Raw genomic sequence first — 26,523 nt, 5'->3', positions numbered from 1 at the left:
GAAATGGACATTGTGTACCTTTCTAGATCTGATTATCAATTTACATTAAATACAGGGGGAAGGGGCGCCTGGGTGGCTCAATTGGTTGGGCGTCTGCCTTTGGCTCAGGTCATGATTCCAGGGTTCTGGGATCGAGCCCCGCATTGGGCTCCCTGCTTGGCGGGGAGTCTGCTTCTCCCTCTCCCTCTGCCTGCTGCTCTGCCTACTTGTGCTGTCAAATAAATAAACAAAATCTTTAAAAAAAAAAAAAAATACAGGAGGTAAAAGAGCTCGTTAAATGACAGATGGAGATGCATCAGCAAAATTCAGAATGCGGCAGAATCTACAAAACAAATGGCCTGGCTTCTTCACAAAATAAGTGGCAAGGCAGGAATTCCTCTTCTAGAGGGAAATTTGCCAACATATAATAAAACTACATATAAAGTCAAATTTTAAAACTACATATGCTCTTACCTTTTGGCTCAGCTATCCCATTTCCAGGAATATACCATGAAGATACACCTCCAACAGTACAAAAATACATATACACAAGGTTCCCCACTGTAGCATTGTGTAACTGCAAAATACTGGCAACAATCTACATGCCCACAGTTAAGAGTAAGAAAATGGTTGAATAAACTACAGTGCTCCACACAATGGAGTACGATGCAGTTATGAAACAAAAAGAGTTAAGATTTCTAAGACCTGACGTGATTTCCAGGATATGCCATTAAAGGGAAAAAAAGCAGTGTAAAGAAGTATCCACGGGATAACGTCTTTCATGCTGATACTCTGGTTTTGATCCTTGTTCTATGGTTATGTAAAATGTTACCATTGGGGGAAACAGAATTATTCTAAGGAATCAATGAAATTACATGTCTGTCTTTTAAGTGTTAATGTTCCTCAGGATTACTTCCTCAGCTTTGTCCCAGGGAGATCTTACACATTTCCAGGTGACAGACAAGTAGGCAAAGATTTATACAAGGACATTCATTTTAGAGTTATTTATACATAATAGTGAAAAATTGTAAATAACTAACATGGCCATCTAGAGTCCTGGTTAAGTAGATAGTGGCATACTATACTATGAGATCCGATGTAGTCACCAGAAATGTAAGATCTGTACTTACCGAAAAGCGTGCACATGTGGAGAAGGAAAAAGCAATTCACAAAACTTAATGATTAAAATTTTGTAAATGAATTTTTGGAAGAGATGCTCACAAAAAAGGTTAGATAGGGAGTGACTGTTAACTTACCTTTTCTCCTGTTTGGATTTTTACACTCATAATTTAATTACTCTTAAAATAAAAATTTCAAGCTAATCTCCATTTTAGGAAAAAAGCCACCAAAAATATAAATAGGAAATACTAGTATCTTTATTCTGGCATAAAGCAGTATTTCATACATTAACTCAATTTTACAGAAAAAGCATTTTATGTACAATTGTAAAGAAACTGCTGCGCAGATAGCTCCAACATAAAAATGGATTGTATTTTATAAGTTCATTGAGTTTGATACATTGGAAAATATTTTCTCTGTAGAAAATAGTAAAAACCACATTTCCCAGGCTAGCCTGAGACGCCCACTAAAATCAAGTAACAGCTGGATTATAGATTTATAAATATGGTGTGGATTCCAAGATCCAGGTGAAGTTCAACTTCATTTATTGAAACAGCCATGTTTTCTTTGTGTAGAGTGAAATTCCCATTAATCTTCCCCTTACTCTTGATTTCTACCTGATTATTTTTCTATAGGCTAATCCACAATCCACATGAAGGTTTTAACTGCTCCTTCCTAAAGGACAGGTACTGCACCCTTTCAATCTGCTTGATAAGGTATCCATTCCTATCCAAACCGTGAAATATCTTGGTTGTTATTAAAATATGCTCAGTACTTGAGCAAAACCGGAATCTAATAAATTATAATCTACACAGCACATGAGCTGGCAGTCATCAACTTCTCCTGAATCCATGTGGCTTGATGGGAAGCCATGAGGAGCGGGAGGAAAAGTGGTAAAATTGACAAATGGATTAAGAAAGAAAAGCCAAGAGGATTTCTGAAAACAGAGAAACATCCAGGACTGACAGAACTGAAGTCCAAACAGGGTAAGGACATTGCCTCAAGCGTCAAAGAGTTGAGTTGGCTATCTGAACGCCCTACTGCAAGGTCACAGTTAGATAAAAAGACCCGATCCAGTGAGAGAAACCAGGGCTTAGAAAGATTTCAATTGTTCAAACATAATCAAAGAAGGGCCATGTATTTTAACTTCTCCTATCAGTTTATTCCCTGAGATTCCCAATACAGAATTTCTAGGAATTAAGGCAAGAAAACAATGCCATTTTTAAGCTCCCGTGCAGAAGTTTGGCGGGAATATTTGAGAACTCAAGAGTTACCTGGCCAGGGGCTATATTAAATTCTTCAGTTCCCTCAAAGCAACAACTTAAAATAACCATATAGAGATTGTCCTAAAAGGAAGTCTAAGTGGCTAAAACCTTTCAATGGAATAGCAGTCTTACAGAAACAGATCCTATACGGTGGCTATAGGAACTAGGCCTCTGAGAAACCACACTGGATCATTCTACCTAGAACCCCAGGTTACCCATTAGAAGTTGATACTCTAGAAACATTAATGACCTGCTGTTTTTACCAGGAAAAGAGTACTTTATCATGCATCTTGCTTGCATTCACTTGCTCCTCTCTTTGCTCTCAAGAGAGACAGGTTTCCTTCTCACATGTGAAAAACATTTTCAGTGGATTTCCTGACTCTTGTCAGCAATGCAAATCTCCGCACCCCACTCCCTTAAATCCTTCTTGGTAAATAATGTTTATCCTCCAGTAGGAAGTGGAGTACAGTATCATCAAGCGCCTATTATTATTCAGCCTCTTTACTTACAAAGAAAGTTGTGGGGCCATCTTATACATTTGGAATTCCTTAAAGACACTTGCTTTTTACTAAAATACTTTTTATATAGAGATAGATAAAATCTGTGAAGAATTCACTGAAGCATGAATCACCTTAAAGAAGTTAAAAATGTATCAAAATGTACATAACCATGGCTAGTCTATATGTCTCCCATCAAATGTATCAGCATCCTCCAAACCTAGAGCATATGCTGCCATAAAATGCATTACCTCCCAGCTAAGTTTGAAACCTTGCTTCAAAACATGGTTCAGTACTAATTCTCCGAAGACATGTTACAGGACCACATGAGTCACTGTTAGGCAGGTGGCTGAGGAATGCCAATTACAGAGCCAAGCCTGGACTGTGCAGAGCGCCTCTCCAGAGACCGCTGCCTTCCCCATAGGTATTCAGGGAAGGACACCATTTAAGTACAGAGCCAGGTCAACTTAAAAAGTATGGGCAAATACATGCTTGGTTTTTATCTTATAATCTACAGACAATGTACCAGAATAAAAATGTAATGAACTCATACATCTTTTCAAAAGAGAAACCTGATACAGAAGTCCCAATCGTTACAAGTGATTATATCAGATGAAATAATTTCCACAGAGCTTGTCTCTCTGGAAGAGATGGGGACAAGGCAAGTGGTCAGGAAGGAAACTCATGTGCTTTCCACCTTGTATGAAAATCAGTGTTCAGTTCCACGTTGCTGCATAAATCCTCTACTTCAAATTACTGTCCGAATGCTTTACTGAAACTCCGCTTCTGGCCTTTGTTTTGGGATCTGTTACTTTTGTTGCCACCTCCTGATCCCTGTCCTCTGAAGCCTCGATTTCCTTCCCGCTGTCCCCTGAAGCTTCTGTTGCCTTCCCGCTGTCCCCGGAATCCTCGACTGCCATCCCGCTGTCCACGGAAGCCTCGACTGCCATCCCGCTGTCCCCGGAAGCCTCGGTATCCTTCCCGTGGTCCTTCCAGCTCCGGCTGCTCCGTGGCCACCGAGAGCTGCCAGCGCCGTGAATCATGCCATTTTTCCTGCACAGAAATGGTTTATTTTTACCTACTCTGATTTTTATTGAATTCGGTTTTAAAAAGCATGAGAAAGACCATTTTTTTTTGTTTTTTCTCTAATGAAAAACCTGACTCATAACCTAGTATTTAAAAGGTCACTGGTTAGAAAAAATACAACCTTCATGCCCCAAAAGCCAGTCATGACAGTTTAAGAGAGTTTCACCATGAGAGGTACCCTCATCACTGTATCATTTATTCAATTCAATTAGTACAGGGTATCCACAGCTATCAGGTAGTAAAACTCGCAAATATACCATATACAAACCCATTTCTCACAGCAGTACTGAATGAAGACATAGCAATTTTAAAAATGTCTATGTAAAAAATAAAAATAAAAAAAAATAATAATAAAAATAAAAATGTCTATGTAAACCTCATACAACATACACAGGGGAAAAAGCTAGATGTTGTGCACAAGAAAGGAAAGAAGGAAAAGAGGCAGGTTGAGTAAGAAAACTATCAGAATAAAAAGGCTAGAAAAAAAAAGGCTAAAAAGGCTAGGAGAAAAAATACTAAAATTCATTAATTCTAATTGTCTTTTAGAAAAGGGACTAGAGCTGTTGTTTCCCTTTCCATTATTTTGTATTTTCAGTAATGAACACATTTTTTAAAAAAAGATTCTTTCTTTCAAGAAAGCATGAGCGGGGGGTGGGGGAGAATCCCAAGCAGACTCTGAGCTGAGTGCACAGCCTGACACGGGGCTCTACCCCACAGCCCCAAGATCATGACCGAAGCCCAATTCAAGAGCCAGATGCTCAACCAACTGAAACATCCAGGCGCCCCAGTAATGAACATTTGATAATTTAAATATGTTAACTTCAAAATCCAGGAGACAATAATACCTGTATTTCTGTTACTGCTGCAGTAGGGACATCAAAGCAAACACCCTAGAAATCAAAACAAATGCAAGTTAACCCAGCCTTTCACCAGAACTGTATGTGTACGTTAAGTGATATTCCAAAAGACCAAGTATTACATTAAAAATCAGAAACAAAGACTCCAGGTATTAATTTTTAACAAACTTTAGACCAAGACCAATACGTTATACCTCCCAAAGGCACAACAGCAAAAACCCAAGGATATTTGGGACTCAAATATCCTCAAAAAAAAAAAGGGACTCAAAATGATTCAGAACTGATTAGAGATCATTCTTGGCTATCACACTTTGCTAATTCCTCAAGTAGCTATTAGCTACATTTTAGAGCTGAGGAAACAGAGGTTTGGAGATGCTGACTTGTCCAAGGCCCCCAGCTCATAAGCAGAGCAGGTTTTAAATTTTATTTTTTTATTTATTTGACAGAGACAGAGATAGCGAGAGCAGGAACACAAGCAGCGGAAGTGGGAGAGGGAGAGCAGGCTTCCTGCCGAGGAGGGAACCCGATGTGGGACTCGATCCCAGGACCCTGGGATCACGACCTGAGCCGAAGGCAGACGCTTAATGACTGAGCCACCCAGGTGCCCTGCAGAGCAGGTTTTAAAAACCTGGTCAGTATGGCTCTAAAACCAATGGTCTACATTAAAATATACTGCTTTCCATAAGAAAAAGTGTCTTCATGATGACCTAACTAAATGTAGAAAATAAATTATTTTTTTTTTTAAAGAGAGAGGGAGGGAGGGGGCAATAGGTGAAGGAGAGGGAGAATCTTAAGCAGGCTCCACACCCAGCATGGAGCCCAATGCAGGACTTGATCTCATGACCCTGAGGTCATGATTGGAGCTGAAATCAAGAGTCGGACAGTTAACGGAGTCACCCAGGCGCCCCAAAATAAATGATCTTCTATTGTTACTTTTCTAGTTTTTCACAGTTCATCCTGCTATAAAAAAGTTTTTTAATAATTAAGGGCACCTAATTAGGGTGGCTCAGTTAGGTGTCTGCCTTCGGCTCAGGTCATGATCCTGGGGTCCTGAGATCGAGCCCCACATCGGGCTCCCTGCTTAGCGGGGAATCTGCTTCTCCCTCTCTCTCTGCCCACCCCCATTCATGCTCTCTTGCTCCTCCCCCCAAAAAAAATCTTAGAAAAAAAAGAATTTTTTTTTAAACACTTTACAGAAGCAGTGCCATCACCTTCAATAAAGGAGATCCTATTTCTTGGTCTCCACAAATGTAGTTGAACTACCCCTGCAACTGACACAGGCACTCCTCTCCCCTGGCTGCCTTCATTTAAAACATTTTATGAGGAACACCTCATTTCCACCCAATTCACGCAATTATAACCACAGGGAGCATCAGGTACTGATGGATTTTGCAATTACTGGGAATCTTCATTCACTTTTTTTTTAAGTTTATTTATTTATAATCTCTACACCCAATGTGGTGCTTGAACTCATGACCCCAAGATCAAGAGTCGCTTGCTCTACCAAATGAGCCAGCCAGGCGCCCCTTCATTCACATATATTTAACACCAGGCACTCAACTGGAATATAATGATAACTAGAATATAGTTTTTGCCCATGAGTACATCAGAGTGTTCTTGAGGCTCAGTCAGTAAGCAAGCACATGTGGTAAGGTAAAATTTAACTGAATAAAGGCATGCCCTAAGAACTCTGAGGTCCACATAAAAATGCCCCCAACTTTACTGTATACCCAGGGAAGCGTCACAGGGAGACTTAAGGCCAAGCCAAGTCATAAAGGTTAACGTGGAAGAAAGAAAGACCATAAACACTGGGTTGAGCATACATTTAGGATGACAGAAAGGCAAGCTGTGCATGGCACTGCTGGAGTGGAGGGTACTCGCGGTGAGGACGCAGAGATGAAGCTGGTCGGGGGGTAGAAGCCAGCTCGTGAAGACTCCTACCCTCTGTGTGAAAGCTGAGCCTTTAACCCATGCAGTATGTGGAGTTGCTTAAGGAGATGAACCCAGACATGCACAGAGTTGGCGATAAACCTGATCTGGTTCACTAGGCCAGTGGTTCATGCGCCCCTGGAAACCTGAGATCTTGGGGGAGGTTCCACCAAGTCGAAACTATTTTCATAACAACACTAACACGTTAGGTGTCCTTTCCACTCTCATTCTCCCATAAGCACACAGTGGGGTTTCCCAGACACTGTATTACATGTGATGGTGTCACTGCTCTGATGGCTAATGCAATGACATGCTTAGGTTTTAGAGATCCAGTTTTAATTTCTGATAGGGTAAACATTAAGAGATCTAACCCACATAAACAAAAGGTTTTTGGTCTTAAGAATGTAAAGGGCATGCTCTCTGTCTCTCATTCTCTCTCTCTCAAATAAATAAATAAAATCTTAAAAAAAAAAAAAGAATGTAAAGGGGTCAGGAGACCAAAATGTTTGAGAACTGCGGGGCTTGTGCATACCATTAACTGAGAGCAGGACGCGGAAGAAAGAACATCAGGTTTGGAAGGCAAGATTTTAAATTTCAGGTTTGAATTAAAGATTTTGAATTCAATTTTGAATAATTTTCAGTTGCTTAATAACCCATCTGGGTAGAAATCGTCAGGGAAGGAGCGGGATATTCATGTCCGGCACTGCATGCATAGTTCAGGGTAGAGATACAGATGGGGTAGCTGTTAGTGACTTAGTGGCAAACTGAAGGTCATGGATGACATGCCCGGAGAAGACGATCTAGAGAGCAAAAAGATGCTGCATCCCCACAGAACAGGGAGAAGCCTCCATTCGGTGTTTTATCATCCACATTAAGCAAGGTCACAACAGAGGTATTCCTTACCTGCTTTCCTTTGAGAAAAACCATTCCTTTCACTTTGGAATCAATATCCTCGCTCAGCTGCTCTTTAAGTTCTTTCCAAGCATAACTAATGTTTGGCATTTCAATTGAGCATCGTAAGATCATGGTCACAAAGCCCTTACAGAAGAAAGGGGAACAAAAATTAGTCTCAAAAACAAACCTAACTGATAAAAAAATTACCCTCATGTTTCTAAAATATTTCCAGTAAAGTTCTTCCTAAAAGCCTATACCTCTCCTCCACCCCCAACACATACACACAATTTAGTACAAGTAAAACTGGTGAACTCTGAGTAAGATGGATGCATTGTGCCAATGTTAGTACCACCCCAGCTGTGATATTACAGTTTTGCAAGATGTTACCATGAGGGGGGAACTAGACAAAGTATAAATGGGATCTCTCTGTGTTATCTCTTACAACTACACGTAAACCTACGATTATCTCAAAAATTTCATTTAAAAAAAAAAAGGGAAAAAAAAGCATATATCTTTCTAAGTTTCTAGGTATACTGGCTAAATGTATCATATGCATTTATGTGTTTATAGGGTTGGGCTTTTTTTAGGATTAAAAATACTGACATATAATTCATATACCATAACATTCACCATTTTGAAGTTTACAGTTCAGGGATTTTTAGTATATTCACAAAGTTTCAACCATCACCACTATCTAAAATTCCAAAACATTTCACAACCCCAAAAAGAAACCACATGCCCACTCGCACTCAATGTCATTCTCCCTCAACAGAGACATTGGAAACTACGAATCTACTTTCCATCTTTATGGGATTTGTTTACGTACATCTACCTTCATACAAAAGTCAAAACAATTGAGAAGTCTAACTGAACCCTTTCAAATCCTGCTCACACTAAAAACACCAAGGGTCAGAGTTTGACAGGAAGCCTTACCGCGTCTGAGTTGATCAGAGAGCGCTGGTCTACCGATGTGGCTCCTGAAATGTGGGCCAGGGCTGCTGCCAAGGCTTCCACGGCCCCCTTCTCCTCTATCAGTCTCTCTGCTGATTGCTTGAAGTGACTGATGGCAGTGGGAGGCACAGAATCCAAAAGCCTATGGTGTGATTGAGTATATTTGTTAGGAGAAAGGACAGAAGTGGACAGACTGCGTTTTCAAGGCAATACCATCTCAAGATAAATCAGTAACTTCAAATCTTTCAGATATCTTAATACATCATTTTGATGCAACGTACAGATGGAATCATCACATTTTTGTGGAAATAAATCCATTCCTTTGATTGCATCTAATTTGACTTTACTATCAAATAAAAAAAAGTTTCATCCCAAGGAAATAACAGAACAAATACCAAGATGTTCACCAGTGTTATTTATGACATAAAAAGAGTATAAAATGTGCATCAATACAGACTGGTTAAATAAACCATGAAACAGATACAACGGAAGTCCATGCTGCCACTGGAAGTGATGTTAATAAATGTTGAACATTTCTCACAATAAGCATGTGTTACTTTTATTTTTTTAAAAGATTTTATTCATTTATTTGACAGAGACACAGCGAGAGAGGGAACACAAGCAGGGGGAGTGGGAGAGGGAGAAGCAGGCTCCCCGCTGAGCATGGAGCCCAATGCGGAGCTCAATCCCAGGACCCTGGGATCATGACCTGAGCCGAAGGCAGACGCTTAATGACTGAGCCACCCAGGCGCCCCGCATGTGTTACTTTTAGAATCAGAAAACACTACAGTTATTTCCATTCTGAAATAAAAGGAAAAAAGACTTCCAAATCAGGTTAAAAATGATACGGACTTTTTATGAGAATACACATTTGTTAGGGAATTATCTTGGTGGTAATAAATGTCACATCTTCAAGAGGTCATCCAGGACAAGGATAAACAAGGCCACATGAGGGAGCCTCTTTTGGAAGGGCTGCCCCCCTACAGGACATCTCTTGGCAGCTTGTCTCTTTTCTCCTTCCTGGCCACATAACCCCGAATTTCCTTAACTGGTGTCACAGGGAACCCTGTCTACAGAATACTTAAAAGTATGCCATGTGAAAATAAATTTGAAAATTACTGAGTTAAATTATTTTCCTTTGGAGGCCTTTCTTGAGCTTTTAATATGTTAATACCTAGCATTTCCTCTAATCATAAACTCCCTCATTTCTGTGCCCAGTGCAGAGCCCAATGTGGGGCCTGAACTCATGACCCTGAGATCAAGACCTGAGCAAAGATTAAGAGTGGGCTGCTTAATGGACTGAGTCACTCAGGCACCCCTCCCCCTATTTTTTAAGATAAGCATTACACATATTTATAATAATTATGGAAAACAGCCTAAAATGATGCTCAGACTCAGTGGTTCTTAAGCAGGGGATGTAGGTCACCACTTGGAAATATTTGGAAAATAGTCAGGACCTTCTGGTTTTCATAATACCAATCCCCCCTGCCTCCCAGAATACCACACAGCGAGAGATGCTAAACAACTAACTATCCTTCAATTTATAGCACAATCCCACAAAATAATTCTCTTGCCCCCAATGCCAGTGACAAACACTGCTAGTTAATCTAATCCTCACCAGCTAGAGGTACCTTAAAAAAATAATCAACTCAAAAAAAAAAAAAAAATCAACTCATTCTTACCAGCTGGGGGACGAGATTGATGACGATGTGGAATATAATCTCTGACCCTAAAATCTGTCTTCACATGGGAAGCACCCACACCATATCTAACATACGGTTTCTTAAAATGCCCAAGACAAACCCAACTATTAATAGTGGTTTCCTCTGGTGAACAGGATTGGGTAAGGATGAGGACAAAGCAGGATTTTTATTTTGTAAAATTTTACTTCAGCATAGTGTATTTTTATAACAAGGAGGTTGTAAATCATTTAAAATAATAAATAAAATTTAAAAGACCAAATCTCATTACTGCACAAAGTCAGGCAATAAATGGAACAGCAGTGGTGGGAAACATACCTGATGGCATCTTTGCTGGAAGCTTTTATTATCTCTGTTGCAGAAGGAACCCCTATTCGCTTAAATTTAATTCCCTACAAGAAAATGAGCCATAGTTTAATGTACCATCTGGCCATCAACTGTTTTCACTGAGATTAAATCCCTAATTTTTTTATATTACCAAACATATTTATTATACATTTAAAAGATAAACTTAAAAAAAAAAAGAACTTTTTATCTTAGAATGGTTTTAGATTTATAGAAAAGTTGCAAAGATACTACACAGTTCCTGGGGCGCCTGGGTGGCTCAGTCATTAAGCGTCTGCCTTTGGCTCAGGTCATGATCCCAGGATCCTGGGATCCTGGGATCGAGCCCCGCATCAGCCCGCCTTGGGCTCCCTGCTCAGCAGGAGGCCTGCTTCTCCCTCTCCCACTCCCCCTGCTTGTGTTCCCTCTCTCACTGTGTCTTTGTCAAATAAATAAAATCTTTAAAAAAAAAAAAAGATACTACAGAGTTCCTGTACACTATGTACTAAGTTTCCCTATTATTACTACTATAGTACATTTGTCATAGCTAAGAAACCAACACTGCCACATTACTATTAACTGAATTCTAGAGTTCATTCAAATTTCACTAGTTTTTCTATTAATGTCCTTTTTCTGTTCCAGTGACACCACAACATTCAGTTATCATGTGTGCTTGGTCTCCTCTGATCTGTGGCAGTTTGTGCCTTTTCTTGTTTTTCATGACCTTGACAGTTTTAAGAGTGCTGGTCTTAAGGACTGCTGGTCAGGTATTTTGTAAAATGTTGTCCCTCGCTGTGAGGCTGTCTTGGGTTTTTTGCATGCTTAGACTGAAATTATGGGTTTGGGGGAAGAAAGCCAGAGGCAAATGCTGTCTCATCACATCATTCTCAAGGCATATGCTAATCCCTGATGTTAACCACAAGCACCCTGCCGGGGAGTGCTTGCCTGCTTTCTGCATGGTAAAGTGCCCCCTATCCTTCTCCTTAGGCAAGTCACCAAGTACAGTCAGCTAACAGGGAAGAGGAGAGATTAATCTGTCAGAAAAATCAGTCTTCTCTCTCCCTTTTAAATTTATCCTTTTGGGTTTTTTTGTTTTGTTTTGAAGATTTATTTACTTATTTGACCGAGTGTGTGCGGCGGGGAAGGGCGAGGAGCAAGAGGAAGAGAGAATCCTGAAGCAGACTCCCCGCTGAGCCCAACAGAGGACTCGATCCCAGGACCCAGAGATCATGACCTGAGCGGAAACCCCGAGTCAGGGGCTTAACCAAGGGAGCCACCCAAGCGCCCCTATCTTTTTGGTTTTTAAGCAATTCCTAAAACTCCCTAACCTAGGTTTAAAACATCTGGGGTGTGTTCATGTTATTGTCTGAAAACTGCCGTTCAAACATAAAAATAGCCCACGTGATTGTAAATATGGGAAAACAAAACCACTGCTTTCAAATGTAAACTTATTTCAAAATGGGCTTTATATTGTAGGACAATGTATAAAACAACATGTATCTAACAAACTTTCAGTTATGGCCACATGCTAGAAATAAATACAATTTAAAGTTAATAGAAACTGAATTTAAAAAACAAAGATTGACTTTAGAATTCAACATTTGCTGAGTGAAGGCTAAGAAAACAGTTTTACCGCTTTTTGCTCCACTTGTGCTAACTGATATTCTTCCTTGTGCTGATAAAAGCAGATGCAAATCCCCGTCCTTCCAGCTCTACCCGTCCTCCCAGAACGATGAATGTAGGACTCCACATCCTAATGAAGTAAAATACATGAGTGACACTGAACAAAAAGAGACAAAGACCTGAGTGGTCTATGCAGAGGGAAGTGTTGTGGTTATATTACATACCCAGAGAGTGAGGTTCCCCAGCATTTCTAAAATAAAGAACTGTCACAATTTTTAAAAATCTCTAGAACAGTGGTCCCTATCCTATGGGCAAATGTGCAAAAAGCATCATCTAAATAGTGCCGTGCTACAGAATCACGTATGTAATTTCAGTCTTCAGTTTTGCAGTAACCCGCTAAAAGGTTAAATTAATGATATATTTTATTTAACTCAATATATCTAAAAGTTGTATCACCTCAATATGCTATCTACAGGGAAGAGCTTATCACTGAGATACTTTACATTTTTTGTAAGTCTTGCAAAATCCAGCGTACATAACGGAAAGTTTAAAATATAAAAAAGAATCCAAGGTGCCCTTTATACTTGGGAGCACACGTGTCACTCCGACTATTCCCAGTGCCCGACAGCTACACGTGGCGTGGCCATCATACTGGACAGGCCCCTTGAAACAGCACGTATGTCCCACACCCACCGGACTGCCTTTCTAACAACTGGAGCCTCCACAGTAGTCAGGGAGCTTTTTCTATCATTGTAAACAACCTTTTAATCCTGAGGGATGGGGTCCTCACACTGGAAGTGATGGGAACAGAACAGGCTCCTTCTCCAACGTTTATTTACACGAAGCACCGTCCACACGTCTCCTCTGCTTCAGGGCCCTCCCTCAGAGTTCCCATCACCCACAAAGCCAAGGAGTGTTAACCACGGCGACTATTAACTACAGGCCTTTTTTCCCCTTCTCTATCCTCTAGCTCGTGAGTTTATCCTACCCCCACCCTGCCTAAGTCCCACCCATCTTCAAAGTCTACTTCACAACTACACCACCTGCACGAGCCTACCAAACTCCCTCCAACCAGAAACCATCCTTCCAACCTGTGGCCACTGACCACGCTTCCACTCAACAGTCAGATCTGAGGGAAGGATCTCAAAAGAGATTTGTTCTTAAAATCGCCCATAGCATCCTAGCACTCAAGAGATAGCTATTACTAACCACATGAAAGTAAGCAATACAACTTCCCATTTTTTTCATACCCAAAATAAAATAAAATAAAACTGTAGGACAGAACACTTACCTTTGGTGGAGAACTCTGTACAACCAGATCAACCTCAGGGATGTCTAACCCACGAGCAGCAACATTGGTTGCAACCAAAACTCCAAAATCACCATTTCTAAAACCCTTCAGAGTGATTTCTCTCTGCTTCTGAGGAATATCTCCATGTAATGACTGGGCATCCTGCCAAAGGAATAAACTGGCCTAAGAATACCAGATGCAACAATACAGGTGCTTTTAGCATCACACATTAGGCCTAGAAAGATACATGTACTCTGGTGATACTTCCACTGAAAATAAAGCAAAAGGAAAAACATGTGCCTTACATGGACAAACCTCAAATTTTCCCCCACTCCTTGGTCATTAAATCAATGTCCAGCTATACTTACTAGGTGAAGAACACCAGACAAGAGTGATCAAACCCACTTTGCCAGTGTAGCCTTGGGTTTGAGCCACCCTTTCCTCACCTGGGAGAGGAACTGACAGATCAGGTGAGCTCTAACATGTAAATGGGGTCTATCAGTTGAAAGAGGCTTCCTCCCTAAAGGAAAGAGGGGAGAAGGACCAACCTGCTTTATGGACACGTTCTGTGACAACTCCTGAGCTTCTTTCTTGGTTTCGCAGAAGATGATAGTGCGCCCATGAAAACCACTATACACTCGGATCACATCCCCAATAACTGCGGCCCTTTGAGTCCAGTGGCACTTGATAGCCAGATGCTTATGAAGGAGGGAAAAAGATCTATTTAGTATAGCTTACCTGGAACCTGAAATCACCTGCTCAATGCTACTGGTGCTAGAAGCAATTGTTTAAGCCTAACTAGAGCAGACAAATGCCACCACTGTATGGAGGGAAAAAAAAAAACAAACAAAAAACCCCACCTAAACCATTAAAGCAAAGAGCCATCTCTTTCTCGATCTCTCTCTCTAAACTAAGTAAGTAAGTCTTTTTTTTAAAAGTGGGGGACGGGGCACCTTTAAGCATCCGACTCTTGGTTTTGGCTCAGGTTGTGAGATCGAGCACTGCACTGGGCTCAGCCCTCAGCATGGATTCTGCTTAAGATTCTCTCTCCCTCCCCCCACCCACACTCTCTCTCTGAAATAAACAAATAAATCTTAAAAAAGAGAAAGAAAGAAAGAAAGAAAAGAAAAAGCAGAGACCTGTTCCCCTTTCTCTGGTTCCTCTATTTTGTTTCTTTTTTTTTTTAAAGTAGGCTCTATGCCCAGCACAGAGCCCAACACAGGACCTGAACCCACGACCCTGAGATCAAGCCCAAGCTGAGATCAAGAGTCGAATGCTCAACTGACTGAGCCACCCAGGTGCCCCTAGCTCCTCTACTTTCTGAACTAACCAAGTAAATGAAGAAAAAGAAACATCATTCTCTTGATTCCTACAGGAAACCAAGTAGCTGACAAGAGAAAAATTTCTGAATGTTTTGTCCTTTCATCCACTTAAAAATGCGATTAGCCAGTTGGTCTGCAGGTCTATTCCTTGGGTGAAAGGAATTCTATGCTCTGGACCCTAAAATGAAAATGGCTTCAACACAAAGTACTAGATTTCTCTGTTGCCCTCAGAGTGTTTAAATTCTAGGTGTAATTTCTTTCTACTTACATAATTCAGACAGAGATTCCAAAAGATTTTGAAATCAGATTACCAGAAATGAAATTTAGAAAACACAGATACCACATACAACTCAAATAGAAATAGATTTTTACTTGGCTCTTCACAAGGATTTAGTATTTATCTGGAAAAACAGTGTATATTTGCCAATCTTAATACCATTAGACACAGGGAAAACATGACATACAATTTATTACTAATTCTAGCAGCTGAATGAATCACTTACCTCCACAGTTATTGCTGTTTTCTGGGTCTTTTTACCAATCAGGTCCACCTGTTCATATGTAGATTTCATGTATTTCTTAGCAACATTATATACCCAATGAGGGCAAGTTGCAGAAAAAAGCAATGTTTGGGGATTGTCTTCTGAATCTTTGGGGAGAAAAAAGTCAGTATGAATAACTCCAATAAGCCTACACAGTATTCTACCTCACCCAGTTCTTCCAGAGTCCATCAACATGCTACAGTGACCATATGAGGCCGAGCCAGGCACTGATGGCACAAAAATGAAAGACACAGAGATACCTAGTGGGCAAAGTCATTTATGTGAAGGAGACTTGAAACACCAAAAGTACTTTGAAGTTATTTTGCTTTCTGACCCCTGGCCTTTATGAACCATGAGGGATATCTGTCCATTATGAGACATAACTGGAAAACATCTGTTCATCAAGCCCAGTAACCATACAGTTTAGATCACTAAGCAAATAACCTACAATAAACACCAGAACAGGGACGCCTGGGTGGCTCAGTTGGTTAGGCGACCGCTTTCGGCTCAGGTCATGATCCTGGAGTCCCGGGATGTCCCGCATCGGGCTCTCTGCTCAGCAGGGAGTCTGCTTCTCCCTCTGACCCTCCCCACTCTCATGCTCTATCTCATTCTCTCTCTCAAATAAATAAACAAAATCTTTAAAAAAATAAAAAAATAAATAATAAAAAAAACCCCCACCAGAACAGATCCTATATTCATCTATACTCTCTAGCATTTCCTCAGCCTTTTGAGTTTAGAATTCCAGTCTATTCATTCTTTGAGGTCAGGTATTAAAAAGCTCCCCAACCCCCATCTTTTTCTTTTTTTTAAGTTTGAGTAACTTCAATTTCATATATCTCAAATGGTGGTTTAAGTAGATAGAACCCTTCTGGAGAGCAAAACTAACAATGTACATTGAGAAGCATGAACTATTTATACCTTTAAACTCAGTAATTTTATTACTGGACATCCATCCTAAAGCACAAATTCCAAATACTGAGATGTGAAGGAAGCTATCTGCATAAAAACGTCTCTAAGCAGATTTATTTATATTATGTAAAAATTAAAATATATACATGTAATTAAATCTGGCACAACCTCTTCATGGAGTGTTATGCCAAATTTTTATATGCATAATAAGATTAAAATTAAGACATATGCACATATGCACAATAGTACAAAGTCAGGAAGAAAGAGACCAAAAGCAAAGCACACCAAGCTGGCAGAATATGATATTTTTCTTCTCTTACTTTCCCAAATTGTCCCCATTATAGTTATGTGGTAAATCATGATTTTTTTTTTAATATTTTATTTATTTAACAGACAGACAGAGAGAGAGCACAAGCAGGGGAAGTGGCAAGGAGAGGGAGAAGAAGGCTTCCCGCAGAGCAGGGAGCCCAATGCAGGGCTCGGTCCCAGGGCCCTGGGATCATGACCTGAGCCGAAGGCAGCTGCTTAACTGACTGAGCCACTCAGGCGCCCCATAAATCATGATTTTTTAAAAAAATTTAATTTTTCCTAAATAAAATAAATCACCCCCCAATTTAAGGTTTCATTTAACATTTAGAAGACTGCTTAATCACCACCCTTCCTCTAAGCCCTTCCAGCAGCTCCATGAATTTGGAGCTTACCTTTCTTGTATGCCACACTTAAAATCTCTTCCACTTGATCAGCAAACCCCATATCCAGCATCTGGTCAACTTCATCCAAGACAACATGCTTAAGTTTGGTGAGATCTAGCTTGCCATTCTGCAGGTGGTCTTTGATACGACCTGGGGTCCCAACCAGGATATCAATCCCATTCCGCATGCGTTCAACTATAAAGAACATCAGTGATAAAATATGCAGGGTTTTTAAGTCCTTTTATTAGTCCGGGGTACCAATTAAATACATTCTTATTCTAAAATATTTACTAACTAAAAACATAAGGTAATATGCTAAGTATCAAAGATAAAGATACTCAAGGGGGAACTCAAGATAATCTAGGGATAACAGGTAAGAAGTGACAGTCTGTGTATTATGTGATGTAACAGAAAAACGTGCCGGTGTGGGATGGAAGCACCAGGAAAGAAATTACTTCCTTCATGGTAGAAAGTGTCAAGGTTTCACAAAGTGAGAAGAAGAATCTTAGAGAAGAACTTTATATAAGGTAAGCATGTATGGAGAGAATGAGACCGGGTAGAAGGGTAAATATTTTGAGAAGGTCCAAAGATGTTCAGGAAAACGGAGTCCAGTATGATGAGGTGAGATGATAATGATGCAGCTTTTTTTTTTTTTTTTTTTTATGAGGCAGCTTTTTACTGAACTGCCCTTGCAGTCTGTGGGGAGTCACACTGGGCACTCTACATACATTAGCCAATTGAATCCTCACAACACCCTCGCAGGATGAGTTTTAGTAACCTTGTTTTTTCACATGAGCAAATGAAAGTGCAAAAAAACCAAGCACCTTGAACTTAAAATCACACTGTGAGCAGAGTCTAGATTCAAACATACACTTTTCTGATGCCAAAGCCCAGTTCATTTAACCAAAGCTGAGAAGAAATAATCACAAGCCTTGCATGCCAATTGCAACATTTTTAATGCCTTAAATCCTTTCCTGAATTATTTATCTGCTCTACATAATAAAGTTTCAAGGTCTTGAACTGGTAGGTAATGGAATCCTACAATAGGAGCCTGCACCATTTGGCCCTTGGTCCCAGAGGAAAGAAGGCCCACCTGCAGCAAGAAAGAAATAAAGACCCCAAAAGAGGCAGATTCATCGTCCTTGACAGATAAAAAGAGTAACTCTGAATCATGACTTTCTAGTGCCAAGGGCCCAAGTGGACTTTATCCTCTTAAGCTCAGTAAGAGATCTTTACAGCCTTTAGATAAACATAGGTAAGTAATACAAAAATCCAAGTAACTATATATAGGATTTGACACATCATCACGTAGGACCATGTTCCTGAACATCTTTAAACAATGACAAAAGAAAACCACTAAAAATGACTGAACTAGGTAAAGCCAGATGTCGAGGTCAGAGAAATCCAACCAGGGCACCCAACAATGGTTGGCTTTGGATTTACTTACTCTGACCTCCATAGGGAGTCCCACCATAAAAACAAGCCACTGCCAGCTTTCTTGTGATGTCACTGAAGTCTCTGCTTACTTGATTTGCCAATTCCCTCGTGGGTGCAAGAACCAGCACCTGAAAAGGAGAAACTCATCATTGAATTCAAAGTACTATGCAGTATTTATTTCTTAACAAATTTGGAATTCACCAGAAGGCTCAACTCATCCTACCAAGTATTTTCAAAACATCTGTTATATGCTTTGCAACATACTTTGTGTGGGGAAGGATCATAAATGTAATACAGTCCCTGACAAATCGACTCAGAAGAAAAGTTTACGATCTTACCAATCAGAAGGGACATAGAGTCCAAACATGAGGTGCTCCAGGAGGGTTGCACGGAGTGGGCCAGAGGAACTGGGGAGTTTCCTGGAGCTGCTACCACTTAAATAGCATTCCAGGAAAGCAACAATTTGAGCAAGGAGTAACACTGCTGATGATAACATTAGCTAATCTTTGTGCTTTTACTGTCTCAGGCTCTACTAAATGCTTACTATGCATTATTCTGATTTAATTCTCACAAGTTATTGGCCCACCTGCAATTATATTGTACAATTGTACCTACAATAAACACACAAAAGATATTGAGCCAAAAGCCTAAGAAGCAAAGCCTGGATTTAAATTCAGACAGCTGGGCTCCAAAACCAATAGACTAAACCTCTACACTACAGTAAATTGAATGTAGAACAAAGACAAGGCAGGACCAACACATGGTGAGGGGCTTTGAATCCCAGAGCAGTCTGAGTTTGACCCAATAGGACATACAACATGAAACTACTATAGATCTTTAAGTAGGGAAACAGCATGAAACAAGTATGATTTCAGAATATTCACTGATTCATCAGATAAATTCATCCAACAGATATTTACTGAATATCCACTATGTGTCAAGCCGGAATAATTCCAAGTGCTAGAATAATTCATTTGTTTAATGCTGCATTTGTTTAGAGCAATAAACAATGAATGAATGAGGGGTGAGTATGGACACTGGCAGGCCAGTAAACAAGTGAGGTGGGGCCAGAAAGTCAGGTGCAAGAAGCCATAACCATGATGACAACATAGGCATTTTGGTGAGATTACAGTTTGTCAAATGGCAGGTTCTCCAGCAATGAACCCAATGGGCACCATCTTGACAAGAAAGCTTGGCCTCTTCACCTCTTTGAGTACCCCTCCTTCTACTCATGCCTCTCTACTAAAACTGCTTTCTCCATCTAGGTAAAAATGGTAACAGACATTTGATCAAACCTGTAAGCCCCAGGTACATCAAGAGAGTTGAAGGGAACATAATGAGCATTAATAATACAGGTGATCACAACCATGAGACAGATTATAATATTTAAATATATAGGGTTTGTGGCCAACAATCTTAAAAGAATAATCCTGCTTTAGCTTCAAATAAAAATCTATAATAGATTAAAAAAAAAAAAAAAGGCTTTAAGGAGAACCCAGTAAAAAACTATAGTACATGATGTAAGCAATGCGTAAAAGATTTTTTCTCCTGTGCAATACGGAGCCCCTGAGGTCGGTGTTAAAGATAGTTACCTGAGGGGCACGGCCTCTTTTCCGGTCTTGCAGGTCTCCCTGAAGTTTCTCAGTCAAAGGGATGGCAAAGGAGAATGTCTTCCCAGTTCCTGTCCGCGCCTGTGCAATTAAGTCCTTTCCACTATAGACATGGTGAAATGTCTTTGCTTGTATAGGAAACAGGAAGGTCACCCCACGGGCTGTGAACAAATTAACCATGTTATCTGACACTGCAGTTCTTAAAATACCAGCCATGCTTCTGGTCCTGCAGAATTAAGGAATTCTACCTTCTGCTCAATATCTACAAAATCAGGTTCCAATGTATTCTGGTAGTGAAGAATCTGCTGGACTGCAGAATATCAACAAACTTTAAAGCACCAAATTATAGTAAATATTATTTTGAGAGTTCAGTCACTTGTCATGAAATCTCATCTGTAGGTCAAGAGAAGCCCCGAATCAGGTGCTTTGCAGTCCAGACTATGCCACACTGATTCAGAAAACACCCACTCAAGCTTCCGTGACTACCTGGCTCATTCCCAAGCACACTGCCAGGCTGAGTGCAGAGCAAGGCTGGTATCATTAAGAGATGTCTCATGAAGTGGGAGAGGATAAAAAGAAAATATGAACATGGCATGAACCATTTATTTGCACCAGTGCAATCAGTCCTCACACTTCTGAATACACATACTAGTTTGAATAAAATTGAATCACCTATTTAAGAGGCAGTAAAGTGGGGCACCTGGGTGGCTCAGTTGGTTAAGCGTCTGCCTTTGGCTCAGGTCATGATCCCACGGTCCTGGGACCAAGCCCTGCATCAGAGCCCTGCACCATCACATCATCGGGTTCCCTGCTCAGTGGGGAGTCTGCTTCTCCCTCTCCCTCTGCCCCTCCCCCTCCGCTTGTGCTCTCTCGCTTTCTCTCTCTCAAATAAATAAAATCCTAAAGAAGGGTGCCTGGGTGGCTCAGATGGTTGGGCGTCTGCCTTCGGCTCAGGTCATGATCCCAGACTCCTGGGATCGAGTTCCGCCATCGGGCTCCCTGCTCAGCAGGGAGCCTGCTTCTCCCTCTGCCTCTCTCTCTCTCTGTCTCTTATGAATAAATAAATAAAATCTTTAAAAAAAAAAAAATCCTAAAGAAAAAGGGGCAGCAAAGCCAACATTAGTACAGTCCTATACTGTATATATGGATCTACTTTATTATATGGTCACATATATTGTCCTTTATCTCAACAAAAACAGTGGAGTGCTTCCAAATATATATTCTAACATTATATAATATTTCCAAAAATATTACCTTTGAGAAGTTTAATAGTCTGTTCAGATATGGGAAAATTAGAGAAATCTCCTTCTTTTTGTTCCACAGGTATTTCCTATCAAGTAAAGGGCCACAGAAAGAAATCAGTAACTTCACCCCTACCGGTAATTATTGAGAAGCCTTCTGAGAAAGAAACAAAAGAACCAATTCTAAAACATCTCTTGTAAATCAACCAAAAAGACACAGAAACTCTGGTAGGTAAATCAAGATCCAAAAAGGAAATATATCATAATCATCTATAAAACCCTAAGAAAAGAAAATCTGTACCAAATATATACTGTACAGATACTATGCATGGCTAGTGAAGGCTGATTCAGTCTCGACCAACAACTATTCCATTGCCATCCATACCCACAATATACAGTAGTCCCCCCTTCTTCACAGGGGATTTGTTCTAAGACCTCCAGTGGATACCTGAAACTGCTGACAGTATGGAACCTTTATATATACTATGTTTTTTCCTATACATATCCATGATAAGTTTAGGCACAGTAAGAGACTAACAATAACAACAATAGAACAATTATAACAATATACCATAATAAAAATTATATGAATGTGGTCTCTCTCTCAAAATACCTTCCTGTACTGCATTCACCCTTCTTGGGATGATGTGAGCTGATAAAATGCCTAAGTGATGAGATGAAGTGAGGTGAATGACACAGGCATTGTGATGCAGCTGCAGGCTACTATTAACCTTTTGACAACGTGTCAGGAAGAGAATCACCTGCTCCTGAAGACAGTTGACAGGGAGTAACTAAAACCCTGGAAAGCGGGCGCCTGGGTGGCTCAGTCAGTTGAGCGTCCAACTCTTGATTTCAGCTCAGCTCATGATCTCAGGGTTGTGAGATCAAGCCCCGCCTCGTGCTCAGCAGAGTTGGCCTGAGATTCTCTCTCTCCCTCTGCGCCCCCCCCACCACTGCCCTGCTCACACTCTCTCTGTATCTCTAAAATAAATAAATACTTAAAAAAAAAAGAAAGAAAGAAAATGAAACCCTGGGGGGCGCCTGGGTGGCTCAGTCGGTTAGGCGGCTGCCTTCGGCTCAGGTCGTGATCCCAGGGTCCGGGGATCGAGCCCCACATCGGGCTCCCTGCTCGGCGGAGAGCCTGCTTCTCCCTCTCCCTCTGTCTGCCTCTCTGCCTACTTGTGCTCTCTCTCTCTCTGTTAAATAAATAAATAAAAATCTTAAAAAAAAAAAAAAAAGAAAATGAAACCCCGGAAAGCAAGACGTCAGATCAGGGGGCACTACTGTACTACTGTGTTGAACAAGTCATTAACCCTTTTCCACAGCCACATCTTTCACATACATCCAAAGAAAATAAGGAACAAGCATTTATGACAAAGTGGTCACAGTGGCATTATTTGAAAGTAAAAAACCTAAATGCCCAATAGAGGAATTAAGTGATTCTAAATATTTACATGATGGATTATGGAAGCATTAAAAATATTTAATATATTTTTTTAAGATTTTATTTATTTATTTGACAGAGACAGAGAGAGAGATAGTGAGAGCAAGAACACAAGCAGGGGGAGTGGGAGAGGGAGAAGCAGGTTTCCCACGGAGCAGGGAGCCCGATGCAGGACTCGATCCCAGGACCCTGGGATCATGACCTGAGCCAAAGGCAGACGCTTAACGACTAAGCCACCCAGGTGCCCCCAAAATATTTAATATTTAAAAAGCTGGGTAAAGGGGTGCCTGGCTGGCTCAGTCAGTTAAGCATCCGACTCTTGGTTCTGGCTCATCAGGTCATGATCTCAGGGCCTGCATGGGGCTGTACACTCAGCGTGGAGTCTGCTTGAGGTTCTCTCTCTCCCTCTCCTTCGGCTCCTCCCCACCGCTAGAGCACACTCGCGCTCTCTCTCCCTCTCTCTAAAAATAAAATTAAATAAATAAAATCTTAAAAAAAAAAAAAAAGAGTGGAGATCAAGAGCTGCATGCTCTACTGACTGAGCCAGCCAGGTACACCCCTCCCATTTTTAAATAATACCAGTAGCAATTACCTACTTATTCATCTGAAACAACAGTGAAAGATACAGTCTATATATTAAAATACAACCCTACCTGCTCTAACTCGCTGTTACTTTCTTCCCCAGGGGTTTCACTGGAGTTAGAAACAGGTCCGGAATGAGGGAATCCATTCTTCAGTCTGGGGCTTTTCTCTCCAATTTCTCCATTCATTTCCTTTTCTTTCTTCATCTTCTTGGGCTTAGGAGCATCTACTTCGTCTTCAGAAGGTTCTTCACTTTTTATTACCTTTTTGGTTTTAGGAGAAACAACTTTCTTTTCAATGGACTCCTTTGGTTTTTTCACACTTTTGGTTTTAGGAGAAATAATGTCATCCTGAGATGGCTCCTCTTTCGTTTTTGCCTTTCTGGATTTAGGAGAATTCATGTCAACCTCATTAGACTTGGCTTTCTTTTTGACTTTTTTAGCTTTGGGGGAAATAACTTCTTCCTTTACTTCCGTTGCCTCTTCAGCCTTATTAGATTTTGGCTTCTCTTTTCTACCTTTCTAAAAAATTAATAAAGAAAATACAAATGATACATCAAGTCTGGACTACTTCAAGATCACATAATTATGAAGAACACAATTTGGGGGCATTTTTCAACATTTGTACTTTCACCTTGTAATAAGTCAAAACACTATGCTTTTTAGTACCGTTTCTTAGCTATATGGAAATAAGTACAGTGTATATCAATGATTTCATCAGCTTAGAAGAGACTGCCTCTTGGTATCTATTCAATTCATGTTAGTTGAGTATGTTGTCAAGCTTTCACAGGGGATTTGGAATGGCTCATGGGATGCTCCAAAATGCTCTAAATTAAATATGTAGGACTATAGAAAGTGATCAAGTACAGCTTAATTTATTCTAATAGAGTATTAAGGCCATATATGTCCACAGATGGACAATGTTAAACAGATTTCTTTCTCTGCTAGAATGTCTATACAGGCAAAACAGGGATTCCTAATACCTGTCTTGGCTACCTGACAAGTGCAAATGAATTTACAGAGACATTTTATGAACCAAAAATCTACAAAACCCCACAATCTATCTCCCCATGTGTAAAAAAGATGTATCTAATTTAATGGGGGAGGAGAGAAGCACCACTACAAGGAAATGGAATGGGTGAAACCTCCAAACCAAACCAAACCCACGACTATGGCTCCTACCTGAAATGTCTGACCTCTTCCAACTTTTCATATTACTTACTTTAATTACTTAATATTACTGAAACCAAGTAGACAGGTGCTGTACCTCTGTTAAAACCTCTCTGAAAGGCCAATCCCAGAAGTATGGAGACTATTACATTTAGCTGAAATCAGCTCCCCTAAAACTTCAGGCCCCTCCTCTGCTCTCAAATCATGAATGAGGGTAATCTTTCCCACACTGATCATCTTTCAGACATCTGAAAAATAATCTGGTCTCCCCACAAGACTTCAGTTCTTTCAGGGACGCCTGGGTGGCTCAGTCGGTTAAGCGTCTGCCTTTGGCTCAGGTCATGATCCCAGAGTCCTGGGATCGAGTCCCACATCAGGCTCCCTGCTCTGCGGGGAGCCTGCTTCTCCCTCTGCCTCTGTCTCTCTGTCTCTCATGAATAAATAAATAAAATCTTTAAAAAAAAAAAAAAAAGACTTCAGTTCTTTCATCCGTAATCCAGTGGTCTCTCTGGAATGTAATGGGGTTTGGCCAAGTCCCTCTTCACCTGAGCATCCCACAATTGAATACCTTCACTGATGCGGAGCAGGTAAACCAGGACCACTTCCTCCCCACCTGTGGGGACAAGTCTGTGCTCCCACGGCTTCCTACAACGCCAAAATATTGCTGTTGTAAAAGCTCCCCATCAAAAAGACCCATACACAGCCAAGGAAAGGAAATTCTAAGTCATTCACAATAGGAATTCAGGGACAATCTTTGTTCTCACTGACTGACCTTATCTCACATCAGAGAATCGTCACAAGTTAAATCACTAAGGAAGTAACAGTATAGAGGCAGACAGCGATCAAGGTAACTTAAGCCCACTACACCCTGCCCTCTATCAAAAATCAGCACACAATACATCTTTACATTTCCACGGAATATCTAGTCAGTAGACATTAAGCCGAATACTTCATCTTCTAAAGGCTGCTGACCGGAAAACAAACTGTACTTCCCTTACTACTCAAGTGTCACTGCAGACGCCGCTCACGTGTGCAGGTGTGTTTGAAGTGTCGCTAGTCTAGTCTAAAGCTTCAGTCCCTACCCTGACCGACAATTCCCTCCGCACACGCTCACGCCCGGAGTCAGGTCAGAGCCTGAGCCAGCAACGTGGGGCCCAACCGTGGAGAGCCAAGTGCGCCCCGGCTGCGGGCCGCCCAGACTTCCGGACCACGTGGGAGCGGCGCTCACCCCAGCTCCTGTCCGGCCTGGGCCGCTCGAGCGCCCACCGCCCGCGGAGAGCACGGCCCTTCGGCACCCCCTCTGCCGAGCCCTACGCCGGGCTCCGGAGGTGCCGGGTCCGCGTGCGCGCCAGGGACTCCCAGTCCGGCACCCCACCCCGCTCCCGTACCCCGCTCCTCTCAGCGCTCCGGGTCCCTCGACCCTCGGTGGCACCTTCTCATTCTGCTTCCGCGGTGTCTCCACTTTTTCCATGGCCGTGTCTGAGTCCAAGTCCGCGTCACTAAGGAGTTTCCCCGGCATCGTTCAGCACGAGCAATTCAGGCCGACTGGTCAGGTCCACCGCGTGGAGAGGAACAGACAGTACTACCCGTTTAGAGGACCGACGTTCGTCACTTCCGGTAGCAAAGCCATTCCGGCGGAAGCGGAAAGCCCCGGGGAGGCCGGAGCCCACGTGGTAGCTCCAAAGTATCGGCTGCTCCGGCTGGTGGGGGATAGTGAATTCCCTGCTCTCCGCGCCTGGAGCGCTCCAACTGGGAGGAAACGCTCTTGGCAAACGCTGGCCAGATTTTCCCTAGCCCCGGCCAGTTAAATGACTTGTTGCATTTCCGTGGTGTCTCTTCAGTGCTTTATATTAGATTGCTGGAGTTTGCAAGATACTTTCACGCACAGACGCGGCAAATGGGTATTCTTGATCACCTTGTGGAAAAGTCGACACTGAAAGGAGCGCCCAGACTCACAAGCCTGGATAAGACTAGAATTCGGTCGGGCTTTGGTCATCCCTTTATGCGTGCACGTAGACATCCCTAAGCATTCACTGTGATGTCAGGTGAGAAACAAA

General features: G+C 41.4%; 1 protein-coding gene across 1 annotated transcript; it reads right to left on the bottom strand.

Moving 5' to 3' along the window:
* Window positions 1-1,341: 1,341 nt before the first annotated feature.
* Window positions 1,342-26,084, bottom strand: LOC118018839 (nucleolar RNA helicase 2). The gene is made up of 15 exons (XM_035017641.1): window positions 25,899-26,084; window positions 23,369-23,818; window positions 21,285-21,360; window positions 20,013-20,191; window positions 18,431-18,548; window positions 16,993-17,178; window positions 15,341-15,486; window positions 14,064-14,213; window positions 13,516-13,677; window positions 12,235-12,354; window positions 10,596-10,669; window positions 8,560-8,719; window positions 7,636-7,770; window positions 4,792-4,836; window positions 1,342-3,913 (listed from the first exon to the last, which is right to left on the bottom strand). Exons 1-15 carry the CDS (start codon window positions 25,983-25,985, stop codon window positions 3,614-3,616), a joined length of 2,388 nt encoding a protein of 795 aa, XP_034873532.1. The 5' UTR covers window positions 25,986-26,084; the 3' UTR covers window positions 1,342-3,613.
* Between the last annotated feature and the right edge of the window lie 439 nt (window positions 26,085-26,523).

The sequence above is a fragment of the Mirounga leonina genome, unplaced genomic scaffold (assembly GCF_011800145.1).
Source record: "Mirounga leonina isolate KUSES-001 unplaced genomic scaffold, KU_Mleo_1.0 Mir_107, whole genome shotgun sequence".
Lineage (NCBI taxonomy): Eukaryota > Metazoa > Chordata > Mammalia > Carnivora > Phocidae > Mirounga > Mirounga leonina.
The sequence above is the reverse complement of the archived record's forward strand: the minus strand, read 5'-3'. Positions and strand labels throughout refer to the sequence as shown.

Bases quoted from the DNA above. Each gene is read 5' to 3' on its own strand.
- LOC118018839 (XM_035017641.1), bottom strand. From the start codon at position 25,985: ATGCCGGGGAAACTCCTTAGTGACGCGGACTTGGACTCAGACACGGCC. The intron at 17,179-18,430 runs GTAAGTAAATCC...TGTTCTTTATAG, and splicing joins GACTCCCTATGGAGGTCAGA to TTGAACGCATGCGGAATGGG. The intron at 4,837-7,635 runs GTAAGGAATACC...TTTGATTTCTAG, and splicing joins TTTTTCTCAAAGGAAAGCAG to GGTGTTTGCTTTGATGTCCC.